The sequence below is a fragment of the Podarcis erhardii genome (assembly GCF_964252035.2).
Source record: "Podarcis erhardii genome assembly, chromosome: 17".
Classification (NCBI taxonomy): domain Eukaryota; kingdom Metazoa; phylum Chordata; class Lepidosauria; order Squamata; family Lacertidae; genus Podarcis; species Podarcis erhardii.
The window spans coordinates 12,140,777-12,155,448 of record NC_138515.1 but is presented as its reverse complement, the minus strand read 5'-3'; the positions used below and the strand labels follow the sequence as shown (position 1 = coordinate 12,155,448).

The window sequence follows — 14,672 nt, the reverse complement described above, 5'->3', positions numbered from 1 at the left end:
ATGATAGCTGCAAAATTCATGTCTTGTAAACTGGCCATGCGTTGATTTTTTTCATTGGACATTTTTGTAACTTGCCCTGGGGCCATTTGGTGAGGGCCAGGCAATAAGTAAAAATAATAAATCAACAAATAAATAGACTTGGCATTTGTTTCTACATTTTTTCATGATGCTGCTTCCTGTACTTAGAGATGCAAGGCAAGGCATTTAACATCACGTGCAATTTCAATTCGATGTATTTGCAGGTTGATACGGATTCCACAGAGGATACCCGATTGATTGAACTGGATGAGTCGCAGAAGAGTGAACACACAGTGTTTATCATGCCACCTGAGCCTCCCCCTGATGACGGACAGGATAGGCTACCTAAATACAGGTAAGGATACATTTTTGTCTTCATCTTATTTATAAAGATTTTTCCATCATACTTCAACTTTTTATATTAGCCTTCCTGCTTTAAAAATTACATTGCTACCTTGGTCTTGGTCTGTTCTGAATTCTGATAATGTTGCATCGATGGTCGTTGGCGTTTCTTGCTTTTTTTCTACCCAGTTTCATTAACAATGTGCTACGGCATGGATATTCCCAATGTCTTGTAAAAGAAAGGTATCTCAGTATTACAGTACAGTGGTGCCTCGCAAGACGAAAAGAATCCGTTCCGCGAATCTCTTCGTCTAGCGGTTTTTTCGTCTTGCGAAGCAAGCCCATTGACGGCTTAGCGGCTTAGCGCTATTAGCGGCTTTTAGCGGATAAGCGGATAAGCGGCTTAGCGGCTTAGAAAAAGGGGGGAAAGGAAAAAAACCCCGCAGGAACTCGCAAGACAAACAAACAGGCTTGCTCACACCTTTTGAACTTGTCTCTTTCAGCTATAAAACCTTCCCCAGGCTAGACTTGAAGCTTTTTGACAGACCACAAGAGCTCAAGCTTTCCTTCAGCAGGCACTCAACTGGAGGAAACATTTCCAATAGTCCAGCACTTATGGCAAAGAGGACAAAGCAGGTCAGGTTTTTATTTAAAAGCAATGTAGTAGATTATATAAGAGGAAGCATATATTTTATGTAAACAACTGAGAGGTGTTTTTTTAAAAAAATAAGTGATATATAAGAAGAAGAAGAGGGGGAGTTTGGATTTGATATCCCGCTTTATAACTACCCAAAGGAGTCTCAAAGCGGCTAACATTCTCCTTTCCCTTCCTCCCCCGCAACAAACACTCTGTGAGGTGAGTGGGGCTGAGAGCCTTCAGAGAAGTGTGACTAGCCCAAGGTCACCCAGCAGCTGCATGTGGAGGAGTGGGGGAGCGAACCCAGTTCACCAGATTATGAGTCTATCGCTCTTAACCACTACACCACACTGGCTCCCAGTATATATAAGTCTTGTGAAATGAAATAAATATGTAACTCTGAGAATAGCTGAATATTCAGCTCTGAATATTTGAAGCAGAGCTAAAACCCTGGGAAAAGCCATACTTTCAGAACTGCTTTCTGTCTTTCACACTGCATGTTGTTAAAGGATTGTGAGATGTGACGCTCCAACTGATAACTGTGATTTTTCCCCCTTTTGTTTTGCTTTACTTTTCTGTAGGAGATAAAAGCAGCTCATAAGCTTGCCAAGAAATACTATGCAAATGCTTCTCAGTGGGCCAAGTGTCTCTTCAGCCATTGCTACAGCTTATGGTTCATTTGTCTCCCAGCTTATGTTAGGGTTTCCCACCCCAAAGTCAGAGCCCTGCAGCAGGCATATGATGTTCTTATTAAAATGAGGAAAACTGATGTGGAACCACTAGATGAAGTAAGTTTAAAAAAAATCATATACCACATAAAGAGATCCAAATGCATTTTTAATCTTTGCTTGATATTTGTATTGTAGAACCGTTTTGTGTTTTTTTTACCAGAAATTTCAAGCTTCCTTAGTTTTGGATTAAATGAACTTCAGATATTTCCTTTCCCCCCTCTGAATACAGAAATCAGATATGGTCTAAATAAGCAAGCCAGAAATCCATTTAGTGACTTGAAATCTTGCTATCTTACTCTGCCAGTGTAACTGCTCAGAGGAAGAAAATGTGGTAAATTCTGTCAGATATTAGCATCACTTTAGATCTTTTTAATCGCAGAAATTGCCTTAACATCCATCATTCCTGGGTGGTGCTGTTTCTGAGTTAGACTTGGAAGAAGAGAACTGTGATGTGTTCCCAGTATACAACCCCTTCCTCTCTAAATGTGGGAAAGTAGTTTCGGCAAACTCTAGTTGTCTTCCCTCAGAGAATAACATTTGCCTCGCTCCACGGTCAAGCACACATACTCAGGAATATGTCTTTCTTTCACCGGACCCTCCTGTAATTTTGTAAAAAGTCCAATTGCTCAAAACTTTCTTCTTACAATTCACCTATAAAAATATAAATTAATGGCCAGATGAGAAAGTGAAGTTTCCCCAGGGAGAAAAGCATGAAAAAAGATGGCAGTGATGCAGAAAAAGGAAATTATTTTGGACAGGTCAGCTTAAACCATCTGCAAACTTTGAAAGCTTATTCTGAAACTGTTTGTCTCCTCTTCCACTTGGACTGTAATGGGGAATGTAATAATCTTGGCTCTAACATATCGTCACACTCACTTCCTTTAGTGAGTTCAGGGAAGTTTTTAATGTGTGACATTTTAATGTATTTTTAATCTTTGTTGGAAGCCACCCAGAGTGGCTGGGGAAACCCAGCCAGATGGGCGGGGTACAAATAACAAATTATTATTATTATTATTATTATTATTATTATTATTATTATTAAGTGAGTTTCCTCCTCTAAACCTTGCCTCAACCAAATTTAGATAGGGAAAAATAAAGAACGTATTTCCATGCAGATACAGATGACACCCTTAGGTGTCAAGTTTGGAAGTAATGAGAATAGTATAATATTGAATTAGCGCCACCAGAATAATCTTCCAAAACTTGGCATAAGGAACTGAAAATCCACCTAGCTGTCCCATCAGGTTTGGCACAGGAATAAGGAAGAATGTGACCTTTGTTTGGGGTGGCATCTATGGGTGGTGAGGGGAATTTCAAGCCCAACCCCTCATTATTAGCTTGGCTTATTATTGGTATTATCATTTCCCCCCCCCACCCCCTCCCTGCCTTTTCTTTCCTCACTCTGAGAAAGGGGATCCTTCTTCAGAGTGAGAACTATATATGAGAGGGCCTGTGCTGTACCAGCTTGGAGATCTGTTTTAAACTTAAAATTCATTTTTGAAAGTTTCTTTTAAAAACTATAAACATTCCTTCCGGCTCCGCTGCTGTCAACCAACCCTCTACAGTGGGACCTTGGTTGTCGAACGGCTTGGCTCCTGAACGCCGCAAACCCGAAAGCAAGTGTTCTGGTTTGCAAACTTTTTTTTGGAAGCCAAACGTCTGACGTGGCTTCCGCGGCTTCTGGTTGAGTGCAGGGGGGAAAAGGAGATTTGGGGAGGGAGAGTGAGAGGAAGGAAGGGAGGAAGGGAGGAAGGGAGGGAGGGAGGGAGGGAGGGAGAAAAATAGGTGAAGGGATTACTTTAAATTATTAAAGATTGGTATAGGATTTAAGAGATTTAAATTTTTATAAATATCCTATAAGGAAAGCAAGAAGCAGCAAGAAATATCAAGTAAAAGTATCAGAGAGGAGATCTGTGTAAATGAAAACATGAGACATGTGGTTTTGTTACATATGATTTTATTTTTGAGTTGTCTGTTTATTTTGGAGTTGTTTGCTGTAAATAATGTATATTATGTGAATAAAATAATAAAGGGTTAAAATAAAAGAAAAAAGAAAAAGAGAGAGAGAAAAATAAAATTCAGAAAGTAAAGGTCTTGCAATTCTTCGTCTGTCTGCTCTATATAAACAATATTTACTTCATCTACTCCAATATAACACCGAACAAAGCCACTTTCTATCAACAAATGTGATCTTCAACCCTGAAATCCAAATGTCATTATTTCATTTTCTTTTTCATGCAGAAAGTCATAGAGGAGGCCTTTTTATCTTTTGCATGTAGTCACATCTGGTGCCGAAGTTACTTCTAACAATATGAACTTTCCCATCTTTTACCAGGTGTGCTATAGGGTTGTGATGCTGCTCTGCGGACTTTGGGGCCATCCTGTTCTGGCTGTGAGGGCCCTCTTTGAAATGAAAATTGCTGGCATAGCACCCAATGCCATCACATATGGGTACTACAACAAGGTAAGCAAGCAATGGGGTGAGCAGTTGGGGGAGACCACAGTCAAGGAAGCCCTTACACACTGTGTAGAGTCCTCTTATTCTGGGTGATAACCTTGAGGAACCTTCCTGTTTAGGCCTGTTGTTGTTTAGTCGTTTAGTCGTGTCCGACTCTTCGTGACCCCATGGACCAGAGCACGACAGGCACTCCTGTCTTCCACTGCCTCCCGCAGTTTGGTCAAACTCATGTTGGTACCTTCGAGAACACTGTCCAACCATCTCGTCCTCTGTTGTCCCTTTCTCCTTGTGCCCTCCATCTTTCCCAACATCAGGGTCTTTTCCAGGGAGTCTTCTCTTCTCATGAGGTGGCCAAAGTACTAGAGCCTCAGCTTCACGATCTGTCCTTCCAGTGAGCACTCAGGGCTGACTTCCTTCAGAGTGGATAGGTTTGATCTTCTGGCAGTCCATGGGACTCTCAAGAGTCTCCTCCAGCACCATAATTCAAAAGCATCAATTCTTCGGCGATCAGCCTTCTTTATGGTCCAGCTTTCACTTTATTTAGGGCCAATTCTGAAAGAATGGTACGTGCTCATTGTATTTTGAAAGGAATCCCTTGAGCCACTTTTCTGTTGTAACTGGTAATGGATCTTACTTCTTCATCAGTCAAATCTGTTGGATATTTTTCATGGCATTGTCCCATAAATGTTAAAATTCCAGCAGCTCTCAGGTTTAGTTGTTAGTGAGATTGTTTCAAAGAGGGGAACCCCTGAGCACAGCTGTGGTGCAATATAGCATTGTATAGAAGGATGAGAATGCTTAATGCATTGAGTTTTGGGCTGTGGGCGAGGTCGTTAAGGAAGCGAGGTCGTTAAGAAAGAGGTTAAAAAGAGAGGGAGCGAGTACACAGCCCTGCTTTACTCCTCGTTTTATGATGACAGGCTCTGTCATTTCATTCCCTGGTGTTGTTCTTATACGGCAGGTGTTCTTTGTATAAAGCTTTTTGATCAAGTAAAGTAATCTGGGTCCTAGGCCCATTGTCTCCAATTTGGTCCATAACAGGCCCCTGTCAACAGTGTCAAAAGCAGCCTTAATATCTAGGAAGGCCACATAGAGATGTTCTGCCACTGGGGAAGTGGTAATTCTGTATTGATTTGTTTTGGATGTTTGTATGTGTTGCCACATATTGGACGCGGGTGGCGCTGTGGGTTAAACCACAGAGAAGGTTGGCAGTTCGAAACCCCGCGACGGGGTGAGCTCCCGTTGCTCGGTCCCTTCTCCTGCCAACCTAGCAGTTCGAAAGCACATCAAAGTGCAAGTAGATAAATAGGTACCGCTCTGGTAGGAAGGTAAATGGCGTTTCTGTGTGCTGCTCTGGTTCGCCAGAAGCGGCTTAGTTATCCTGGCCACATGACCTGGAAGCTGTACGTCGGCTCCCTCGGCCAATAAAGCGAGATGAGCGCCGCAACCCCAGAGTCGGCCACGACTGGACCTAATGGTCAGGGGTCCCTTTACCTTTACCTTTATGTGATGCGAATAAAAGGTTTGATGATGAATATAGCATTGTCCTTGAGATTGCAGTAGATAAATGCGAGTTATTTGAGTTTGTTAGAGCATTTTGACTATGGGAAACATTGGCTTAATCATCTCACTTTTCCAGGCAGTTTTGGAGAGCCCGTGGCCTAGCAGCAATCGCAGTGGTATATTTCTCTGGACGAAGTTGCGAAATGTGGTGCACAGCATGGCACAATTTAGGCAATGTCTCAGAAAGTCAACACAGTGTTCGCAGGCTATTTCAATACCAGGTAATCCTACAGACCAGCTTCTGCAGAATCTGGGTATAAAGAGCTCTCTCGTTGGCTTTAAGGTAGCATCAGGGGATTTCATCAAAGATCCATGTAACATAATTTGAGAAGCATCAAGCTGTATCTTGTTGGAAAGAGAGTGGGGAAAAGGCACCTTTCCCCACCCATTGTGAGATTACCCACAGGTATTCAGAATCTGGACAATGGCCTGTCAAGAAACAAGTTGGGAAGTTTTTGCTTCTGTTTCTGATTAACGACAGCTTTCCATGTCCTCCGAACCTGGGCAATTCCTGGTTAATTTCAATTCCGGTTGTTAGAGCAAGACCATTTCAGCTTGTTTCCATTAACCAAAAATAAGATGATCCACAGTTTATGATGTGATGGCTAGAGATCTTGATTTCCATTTTTTAAAAAAATTACATATGCTTTATACGTATATAATTGTGTTTTTTCTTCTTTTTGTGAAATCGCTCAAGGGCGTTTTACGGGCGAGCGATTCATAAAAGTACTGTGGGACCTCGGTTTTCGAACGTAACCCGTTCTGGAAGACTGTTCGACTTCCAAAAAGCTCGAAAACTGAAAGCGGAAGCCTCAATTCAATAGGGGAACTCTAAACGGAAGCCACGTAGCACGTTCGGCTTCCGAAAATCGTTGGAAAACCAAAACAGTTACTTCCGAGTTTTTGGCGTTCGGGTTCCAAAACGTTTGTCAAAAGAGACGTTCGAGAACTGAGGTTCCACTGTAATTAAATGTGTGCTAAAAGAAAGCGATAGGGACGCGGGTGGTGCTGTGGGTTAAACCACAGAGCCTAGGACTTGCTGATCAGAAGGTCGGTGGTTCGCATCCCCGTGACGGGGTGAGCTCCCGTTGCTCGGTCCCTGCTCCTGCCAACCTAGCAGTTCGAAAACACGTCAAAGTGCAAGTAGATAAATAGGTACCGCTTCGGCGGGAAGGTAAACGGCATTTCCGTGCGCTGTTCTGGTTCGCCAGAAGTGGCTTAGTCATGCTGGCCACATGACCTGGAAGCTGTATGCCGGTTCCCTCGGCCAATAAAGCGAGATGAGTGCTGCAACCCCAGAGTCAGTCACGACTGGACCTAATGGTCAGGGGTCCCTTTACGCTTTACCTCAAAGAAAGCGAATACGAAGCTGAAACGTAAGCTTCCGATCTCTTTGCTGCTGCACTGGAGGGATGAAGGAAGAGAGAGTTATTCTTGATGGTCTAGCACTGGCTTTCTCAGCCTTGGCCCTCCAGATGTTTTGAGACTACAGTTCCCATCAACCCTGACCACTGGTCCTGCTAGCTAGGGATCGTAGGAGTTGTAGGCCAAAAACATCTGGAGGGCCGAGGTTAAGGAAGCCTGGTCTAGCGCTTTCTCTGAATGCAGCCATCCACTGTCTGTTTTCTTTTTAAAAATATTTATGCCTTTTGTATCTAATTCACTGTTGTTCCTGTCTTCAGCTCCTCAGATGCACACGGGTGGAAGTGATGGGGACACGGTGAGCCATGATAGTGTGACTAGTTCTAATGATGCTAACAGTGGGGAGCACACCTTCTTCGTCAGAGACTTAGTCAGGCTTGATTCCATTGCTAATCACTCTAGCACAGGTACTAGATACGTTGGGTTTCACTAACTGCACACCCTCCTCCTGGTACAGTGGTTCCCAATTGGTGGTCCGTGGACCCCAGAGGGGTCCGTGCGACCCAACCGGGGGGGGGGTGTCCGCGGCACCATCCACATAACAAAAACTACCATAGAGGTATCAACATTTTCAAAAGCGGGGGTCCTACTTTTGGCTTTTGAAAAACGGGGGGTCTGCAGTCCTTAGCTCATTGGGAACCACTGTCCTAATACATTGCTGACTTGAATTTCCCTCGCGACGTTCTCTCTGTTTGCAAGAAATTGTGTACTGTGACATTTTGAGAGTTGAACAGCCGAATCCATAAGAACACAGTTCACGGGGTGATCATCAGGAAATGAATGGCATGTGTCAATCACAGGCTGAGTGCATGTTTCTACATGGGTTCAGGCATAGAAGTATCTCACTGGCGTTATTCTGCATCTCATGATGTGGGTCCTAAAGGAGGAATAACTGGGGACAGTATTAATGGGAAAGAGTGGGGGGAGGGGACATGACACAGTGCTGTTGATTAATAATAAGGAAATGTAGCTTTGTGTCAGCTTGGAACTTGAATTCGCCCACCCTAGAGCAATTTGGTCTTCAGAAGCCAGTGGATAAGGCAAATTCTTGTACATACATGTAATCTGTTGATAAGAATAGAGCATGCTGTTCAAATTACAAATTGGCAAACAACCCATTGGCAGGAAAAGCATTGTGTTATATGTATATAAAAATGTATATTTGAACTTGGCTTATGTTTCGGGGAGGGAAAAGGGGAAATTGCTGAGAAGCAGCTGCGTGCTCAATGTGGAATATAGTGTTTCAGCCAAAGCAGCAATAACTTGCATCAGGTAGAAACATTATAGATTGTAACCAACATTTGGTGGCCAGATACGAATGTGCATTTAGGGTTTTCTTTGGTTTTTCCTTAGCTCTGTGTAGTGTATTTTTATGAATACTCCTTAAATGTTTTCTTCCCCCTCTCATTCATCCTTTCAAATGATGTATGTTATGCATTTTAAATAAAGACAAAACTGAAGTCATTGCCACACACAGATCTTCCTCATAGCCTGTCCATGTTTTTCCTCTTCTCTCACTTTCTGGACTAAACTTTCTGACATCTTTCCTTTTTAAAGCGTTTTGAGTCTCTCTTTCCTGTGTAGATGGCCTGCCTGTTTTTGCCTTGTAGACGACTAAACATTCCTTCTCTCTGATCTCTCTTGCTCTGCTTCTTGCTCTGTGCTGTCCCTTGGTGCCGCATTTGTCCTTGGTGTGGGGTGCAGACTTGCATGGCGCGAAGCCTTGGAGGCAAATGTGCACTAATTCTGCCCTTGAATGTTAACCACTCCAGGTAAATTTTCCCATTTATTAATGGGGTTCTTTTGTCACTTGGTGCACAAGGAATAGTTAGAGGTTTTTTTTCCCCTTAACCTGATATTGTAAACAATGACCAGTTGGTGTGGCACACTTACTTGTAAGAACAAAGTTAGGCACTTTCCATTAATCAGTTAATTGCAGCTTGGGCACAATGCCAGGAAGTGCCCCTGGCAATAAGCAAAAACACAGATCCCCTTTGCTACTAAGCAAGCTATCCTATAAGGAGATGTGCTGCAGAACTTCTGTTTGGTACTTGGCACAAGTTCATGTTGCATGCATTTCTGCTTCTGACCATCTTCGTGCACCTAATAGACTTAACGAGGGGGCTATAGCAGAGAGATACTAGGTTTTCATAGGCTCTGTGACCGTTGGGCAGCTGCTGGGATTGGCAGCCGCTGAGATCCCTCATTCTGCTGACCCTCAAAGGAAGATCAGCAGCACGAATGAGAAGCTGGGGGTTGCTGTGCTGTGAGAGGCCTAGACCCCAAGGCACAGCAGAGGTCTGACCGGTTAATTCAGTAGGATTGTATATGTGTAATGGGCAAATAGCTAACAGCAGTGGGCTAACTAGCTTCTATCCCAGAGAAGAGCAGACTAATGCATATTATTGTGGGGTATGTGGTCAGTGCTGTTTTTCTAGGAAAAGGTGCTGGAACTCACCATGAATGTCTCCCTTGTTCTCGTATAATGGATGCGGGTGGTGCTGTGGTCTAAACCACTGAGCCTCTTGGGCTTGCCATTCAGAAGGTCGGCAGTTCGGATCTGCACAACGGGGTGAGCTCCCGTTGCTCTGTCCCAGCTCCTACCTACCTAGCAGTTCGAAAGCACAACAGTGCAAGTAGATAAATAGGTACCACTGTGGCGGGAAGGTAAACGGTGCTTCTGTGCGCTTTGGCACTCGTCACGGTGTCCCATTGCGCCAGAAGCAGTTTAGTCCTGCTGGCCACGTGACCCGGAAAGCTGTTTGCAGACAAACACTGGCTCCCTCAGCCTGAAAGCGAGATGAGCGCTGCACCCCATAGTCGCCTTTGATTGGACTTAACCATCCAGGGGTCCTTTTTACCTTATAATGGCCCTGGGAATGGTCCTTATTCCTCTGGGGAGAGTTACCATTTGTCAGCTTCAATAACGTCCTGCTGAAAATTCGCTCTGCAGATCAAACAAACATTTTCATTCTGTCTCTGCTGCTGCTCTTTCCCCTTCGCACTCTAAATATTATGTGAGGGTAATTTTTGTGTGCTAGGCACCAAGAGTCCCCCCCCTCTCCCCCAATAATGTGAAACATCAAATGTGGGCTTGCCAGTTGGGAAATAATTTTCTAGAAGATCTGTTGCATTTTTCCTCCCTGCAGGTGCTCAGTCCGATCAGGGTTATGGTTCTAAAGATGAACTTGTAAAGGATGATGCAGACAGTCTTCATACAACAGATACGCTTGTAGAAAAAGCGCTTGTTGCCAAAGGCGATGACTTAATTGGAGGTATGGCTTTGACAATTTTATTTGCTTTAGTGGTGCTTTATTAAGTAAAGCGAACGGACCTTGTGTGTTTTTGATCTTGCTAGGGAAAGCACATGTTCAGTATGTTTACAGCCTCCACCTGAATCTTTCAGAATAAAAAGGTTGGAGAAACAAACAATTAATAAAGCGCAGCTAGAGTTCGCTAGGCTGTGCTTTTTAATAGCAGTACAGTGGTACCTTGGGTTAAGTACCGTATTTTTTGCTCTATAAGACTCACTTTTTCCCTCCTAAAAAGTAAGGGGAAATGTGTGTGCGTGTCATGGAGCGAATGCAGGCTGCACAGCTATCCCAGAAGCCAGAACAGCAAGAGGGATCGCTGCTTTCGCTGCGCAGCGATCTTTCTTGCTGTTCTGGCTTCTGGGATTCAGAATATTTTTTTTCTTGTTTTCCTCCTCCAAAAACTAGGTGCGTCTTATGGTCTGGTGCATCTTATAGAGCAAAAAATATGGTACTTGCTTTGTTCCAGAGGTCCGTTCTTAACCTGAAACTGTTCTTAACCTGAAGCACCACTTTAGCTAATGGGGCCTCCCGCTGCTGCCGTGCCACCGGAGCACGATTTCTGTTCTCATCCTGAAGCAAAGTTCTTAACCCGAGGTACTATTTCTGCGTTAGCGGAGTCTGTAACCTGAAGCGTATGTAACCTGAAGCGTATGTAACCCGAGGTACCACTGTACATAGCCAGGAGAAGTCCAGCTGATTTGAACCTTCTCTTTCATTGCTGATGCTCTCTGTGCAACGTAGCTGTCGGAGACCCTCGTGCATCGAGAGCTAGGAATTTCAGGGCAGAAAGGAGCATAGGGGAAAGTGCTCACTCTTGCCACTGCTCACTCACCTGGAGGGGATGGGGAAACAGGTAGCAACAACAAGGAGAAGCGGCAGGGGCTGGGGCTGGGTAAGTTTGCAAGTGGTTCCCCTGCTGGAATGTGGGCTGAGGTTGGTACCCAGGGCTGCTAGTCCTGACTAAATGACTACCAGCAATCTGTCTGCTATGTGAAATACTGAGGGTGAGGATGCTTAGCAAGTACATGTCCTAAATTATGGAACACCCTCTCCAAAGAGGTCTTGCATCCCCTCCTCATCTCTGGCCTTTTTAGTCTGCAGCCAAAATTTGGCTTTTCAGGGAAGTCTTTGGGCTGTTTTAGGGTGCTGTCATCATTTTCATTTGCAGCCACTATTCCCTCCCCCCCCCCCCGTTTAAAATGTTACCTTTTGTGTGTGTGAGTGTATGGAATTAAACTCTGTTTTGTTTTATTAAAGTTACGCACCGCTTGGTTGTAAAAAACAAAACAAAACACCTCAAAGTGGTTTAAATTTAAATATTTAGCTAAGTGTAAGTGCCAGAAAAGTATTGGCCTGGCCTAAAATCCATTTTATAAAATGGTAGAAATGATATTTCTTTGCTGCAATGCACTGGTTTTGAGCTTCTGTTTTACTGACAGAGCATTTAACTCTTTGCCCTCTCTCCCTTCCCTTTTGAAGAATTTTGTGTTGCCGGTGAGTCTGTTGAAAAGCCACATCATCATGCAGAACCACACAGTCCGGTTGAAGTATCTTTGCACCCGTCAAGCAGCATCGTCAAGATTCCCTCTTGTGTTTTTGATAGCACCGGCAGGAAGAGCAGCAGCGGTGAGTTAGTGAACACACTTTGGTTATTGTAGCTGTAAAACGGATGGCCAATTAGGCAAGCCTGATCCTGCCCAAGAAAACGTCTTTGATGTGTCAGGTGCTGGAATGTGTATAGGAATAATAAAGACCAGCGCTTGTGAGTATATGCAGAATGCCTTCTCTCTCGCTGAGATGTTTTGCCAGACATCTGGGATTTCTTGCAGTGGGGGAGGGAGAGAAATAAATCTCTAGCAACTTTTGTACAGAATTAAGCCCAGCATTAAAAAATACTAGTTTGGCAGGTAGGTCCCTTCTGAACTTTCCAGTGGTCTTGCCCAGCGAGAGATTTAGGACTGTAGCTGTTTTTATTTTGAAAGTGTCCAACTTTAATATGCTTCTTGCAAAAGCATGTTGAATGTAATGTGTAGTTTTGCCTGCCAGCTCATCAAATTATTTTGCTTTTATGTTTTTTGTGGTCCCTCTTTTGTATTCTCCTGTGCTTTTCATGCATTTTGCATTCATCATTTTTGCATTTCCTGGATCGATGCATCGTTTTATTCATGCTCACGTTCTTTGTATGTTTAAAGGAACGGGATCCAGTCCTCTTTTCATAGCTCAGGATACCGTTGAAGATTCCGTGTTTGACAGCAACACTTCTCCCAAAAGAACCAGCGAAAAAGGGAATAAAAAGCAAAAGCTTTTTTCAGAAAGGAGCTGCAGCTTCAGCTCCGAAAGCAGGGCAGGCATGTTGCGGAAGAAAAGCAGCCTGGATTTGAATACCAGCGACGTAGCCATCATGATGGGTGCAGATGCAAAGATTCTTACGGCGGCTCTGTCTGGGACCAAAACATCACCGCCGCCCCACGTGAGCAAACTCCACAGCTTTGACACCGCAGGTGGCGGGCTGTTCTTCTCTGCCACAGACACGACTAGGACTCGTGTGAGCGAAAATATTTGGGAAGCAGAGTCTAGGTCATCCCCTGTTCTGGAGGAGCCCGAGGAAGGACAGGAACAGCTTGAAAATGGGCATGATGACCGCACGGCCAAAGTGGAGATCGCCAACCCCAAACCTCTTGAAACCGCGCAGCCCCAAACGGAGCAGGCGGAACCCAAAGACGCAGCGAACAAGAGAAGTAGTTTATATGGTGTGGCCAAGCCTGTTGAGCGAGAGGACGTTCAGGTGGGCCTGGACCCTTTGTCTTTGCTGGCAACCGAGACTGCAGAGCCCAAACCCGCCGAAGAGGAAGAAAAGTTGATGTCGCCGGTCGTGGCGCGCAACCTGGCTGACGAGATCGAAAGCTACATGAACCTGAAAAGTCCGCTCGGCAGCAAATCTTCCAGCATGGAGCTCCACAGGCCGGACGGCATGGGCCAAGAGGCAGCCTCCCCCTCTCTCCTAGGCCCTTCTCTCGAGAGGAGGTCGAGCTTGCCCTCCGATTCTGCTCCACCAGCCCAGGTTCCGAATGCGAGCCGGAAGAGCCCCGCCGTCTCCAGGTCCAAAACGTTCACCGGGAGACCGAAACAACTGGCTCTTTCGCGTAGCCAAAAAGAACGGTCGACATCTTTGACGGGCTTAGGCAAAACTTCGCCGCAGGCTTCGTTGGGCGCGGTCGTCACAACTCTGTCTGGCCTGAAGCTAGACCACATATTATCAGGACCTAAAATGGACGTCCTGAAGTCTGGAATGAAACAAGCGGCTCATGTCGCCAGCAAAGTGTGGGGTGCTGTGTCTTCAGCATACAGCTATTCAGATGATGAGGTAAGTTTTAATTTGTTTATTTTATTTTTTATTGTTTTAAAAACCCATTTTTATTTGGTTTACAAATATAATTTTATAACAATCCATATCCATAGAGATCCTCTGAATCTCAAGACCCACCCCCATCTCCTTCATGGATCCTGTTGTCAATATTTGAAACTGTTTATTATTCCAAGGTCTATATTTTATATCAATCCATATTATCCAAAATGTTTGTTACATTCCAAGTGAGGTCAAAATCCTGCTGATGTTTTCATCTGCTTGCAATGATCTCCTAAATATATTATGAATTTTCCCATTTTTTTGGTTTTTTAGTTTTTGTCTTCTTGGTTCCTGAGCTTTCCCGTCAGTTTTGCCATTTTGGCATAGTCCATCAGCTTAGTTTGTCATTCTTCTCTCTGGCGGGGACTCTTTCTTCTTCCCATCTTGAATTTATATATATTTTTAATGGTTTCTAGGAGCCTGGTGATAGCTTGCTCTTTACAGGCAACTCCCAATTTTTGTGGGGGTTACATTCTGCTCTTCCATGTGTGTAATAGCGTGAAATTGCATATATTGGAAGCGCCCTGGAGAGTTCTCCTGCCTCGTGCGGAGGCGCTTTCTGAATCCCAAAAGAAGAGAATGTCCTCTTTGGGCTCTGGGGAGGGTCTCCTCATGAGCTGGAGGCATATCAGGGCTTTGCTGAGGCCTCCTTGGGACATGGGTGGCGCTGTGGTCTAAACCACTGAACCTCTTGGGCTTGCTGATAGGAAGGTCAGCGCTTCAAATCTGCACGATGGGGTGAGCTCCCGTTGCTCTGTCCCAGCTCTTGCCAACCTAGCAA

The 14,672-nt window shown here is 44.5% G+C and overlaps 1 protein-coding gene across 2 annotated transcripts in view; it reads left to right on the top strand.

Moving 5' to 3' along the window:
* Nucleotides 1-14,672, top strand: part of DENND4C (DENN domain containing 4C) — an 87,667-nt gene that overhangs the window by 55,763 nt on the left and 17,232 nt on the right. For both annotated transcript variants that reach the window (XM_081844756.1, XM_081844757.1), the window contains 9 exons: nt 243-373; nt 864-996; nt 1,579-1,785; nt 4,064-4,192; nt 5,826-5,970; nt 7,432-7,578; nt 10,321-10,446; nt 11,965-12,111; nt 12,678-13,849. In XM_081844756.1, coding sequence (XP_081700882.1) covers nt 243-373; nt 864-996; nt 1,579-1,785; nt 4,064-4,192; nt 5,826-5,970; nt 7,432-7,578; nt 10,321-10,446; nt 11,965-12,111; nt 12,678-13,849 — 2,337 coding nt within the window. The remainder of the gene's footprint in view (nt 1-242; nt 374-863; nt 997-1,578; nt 1,786-4,063; nt 4,193-5,825; nt 5,971-7,431; nt 7,579-10,320; nt 10,447-11,964; nt 12,112-12,677; nt 13,850-14,672) is intronic.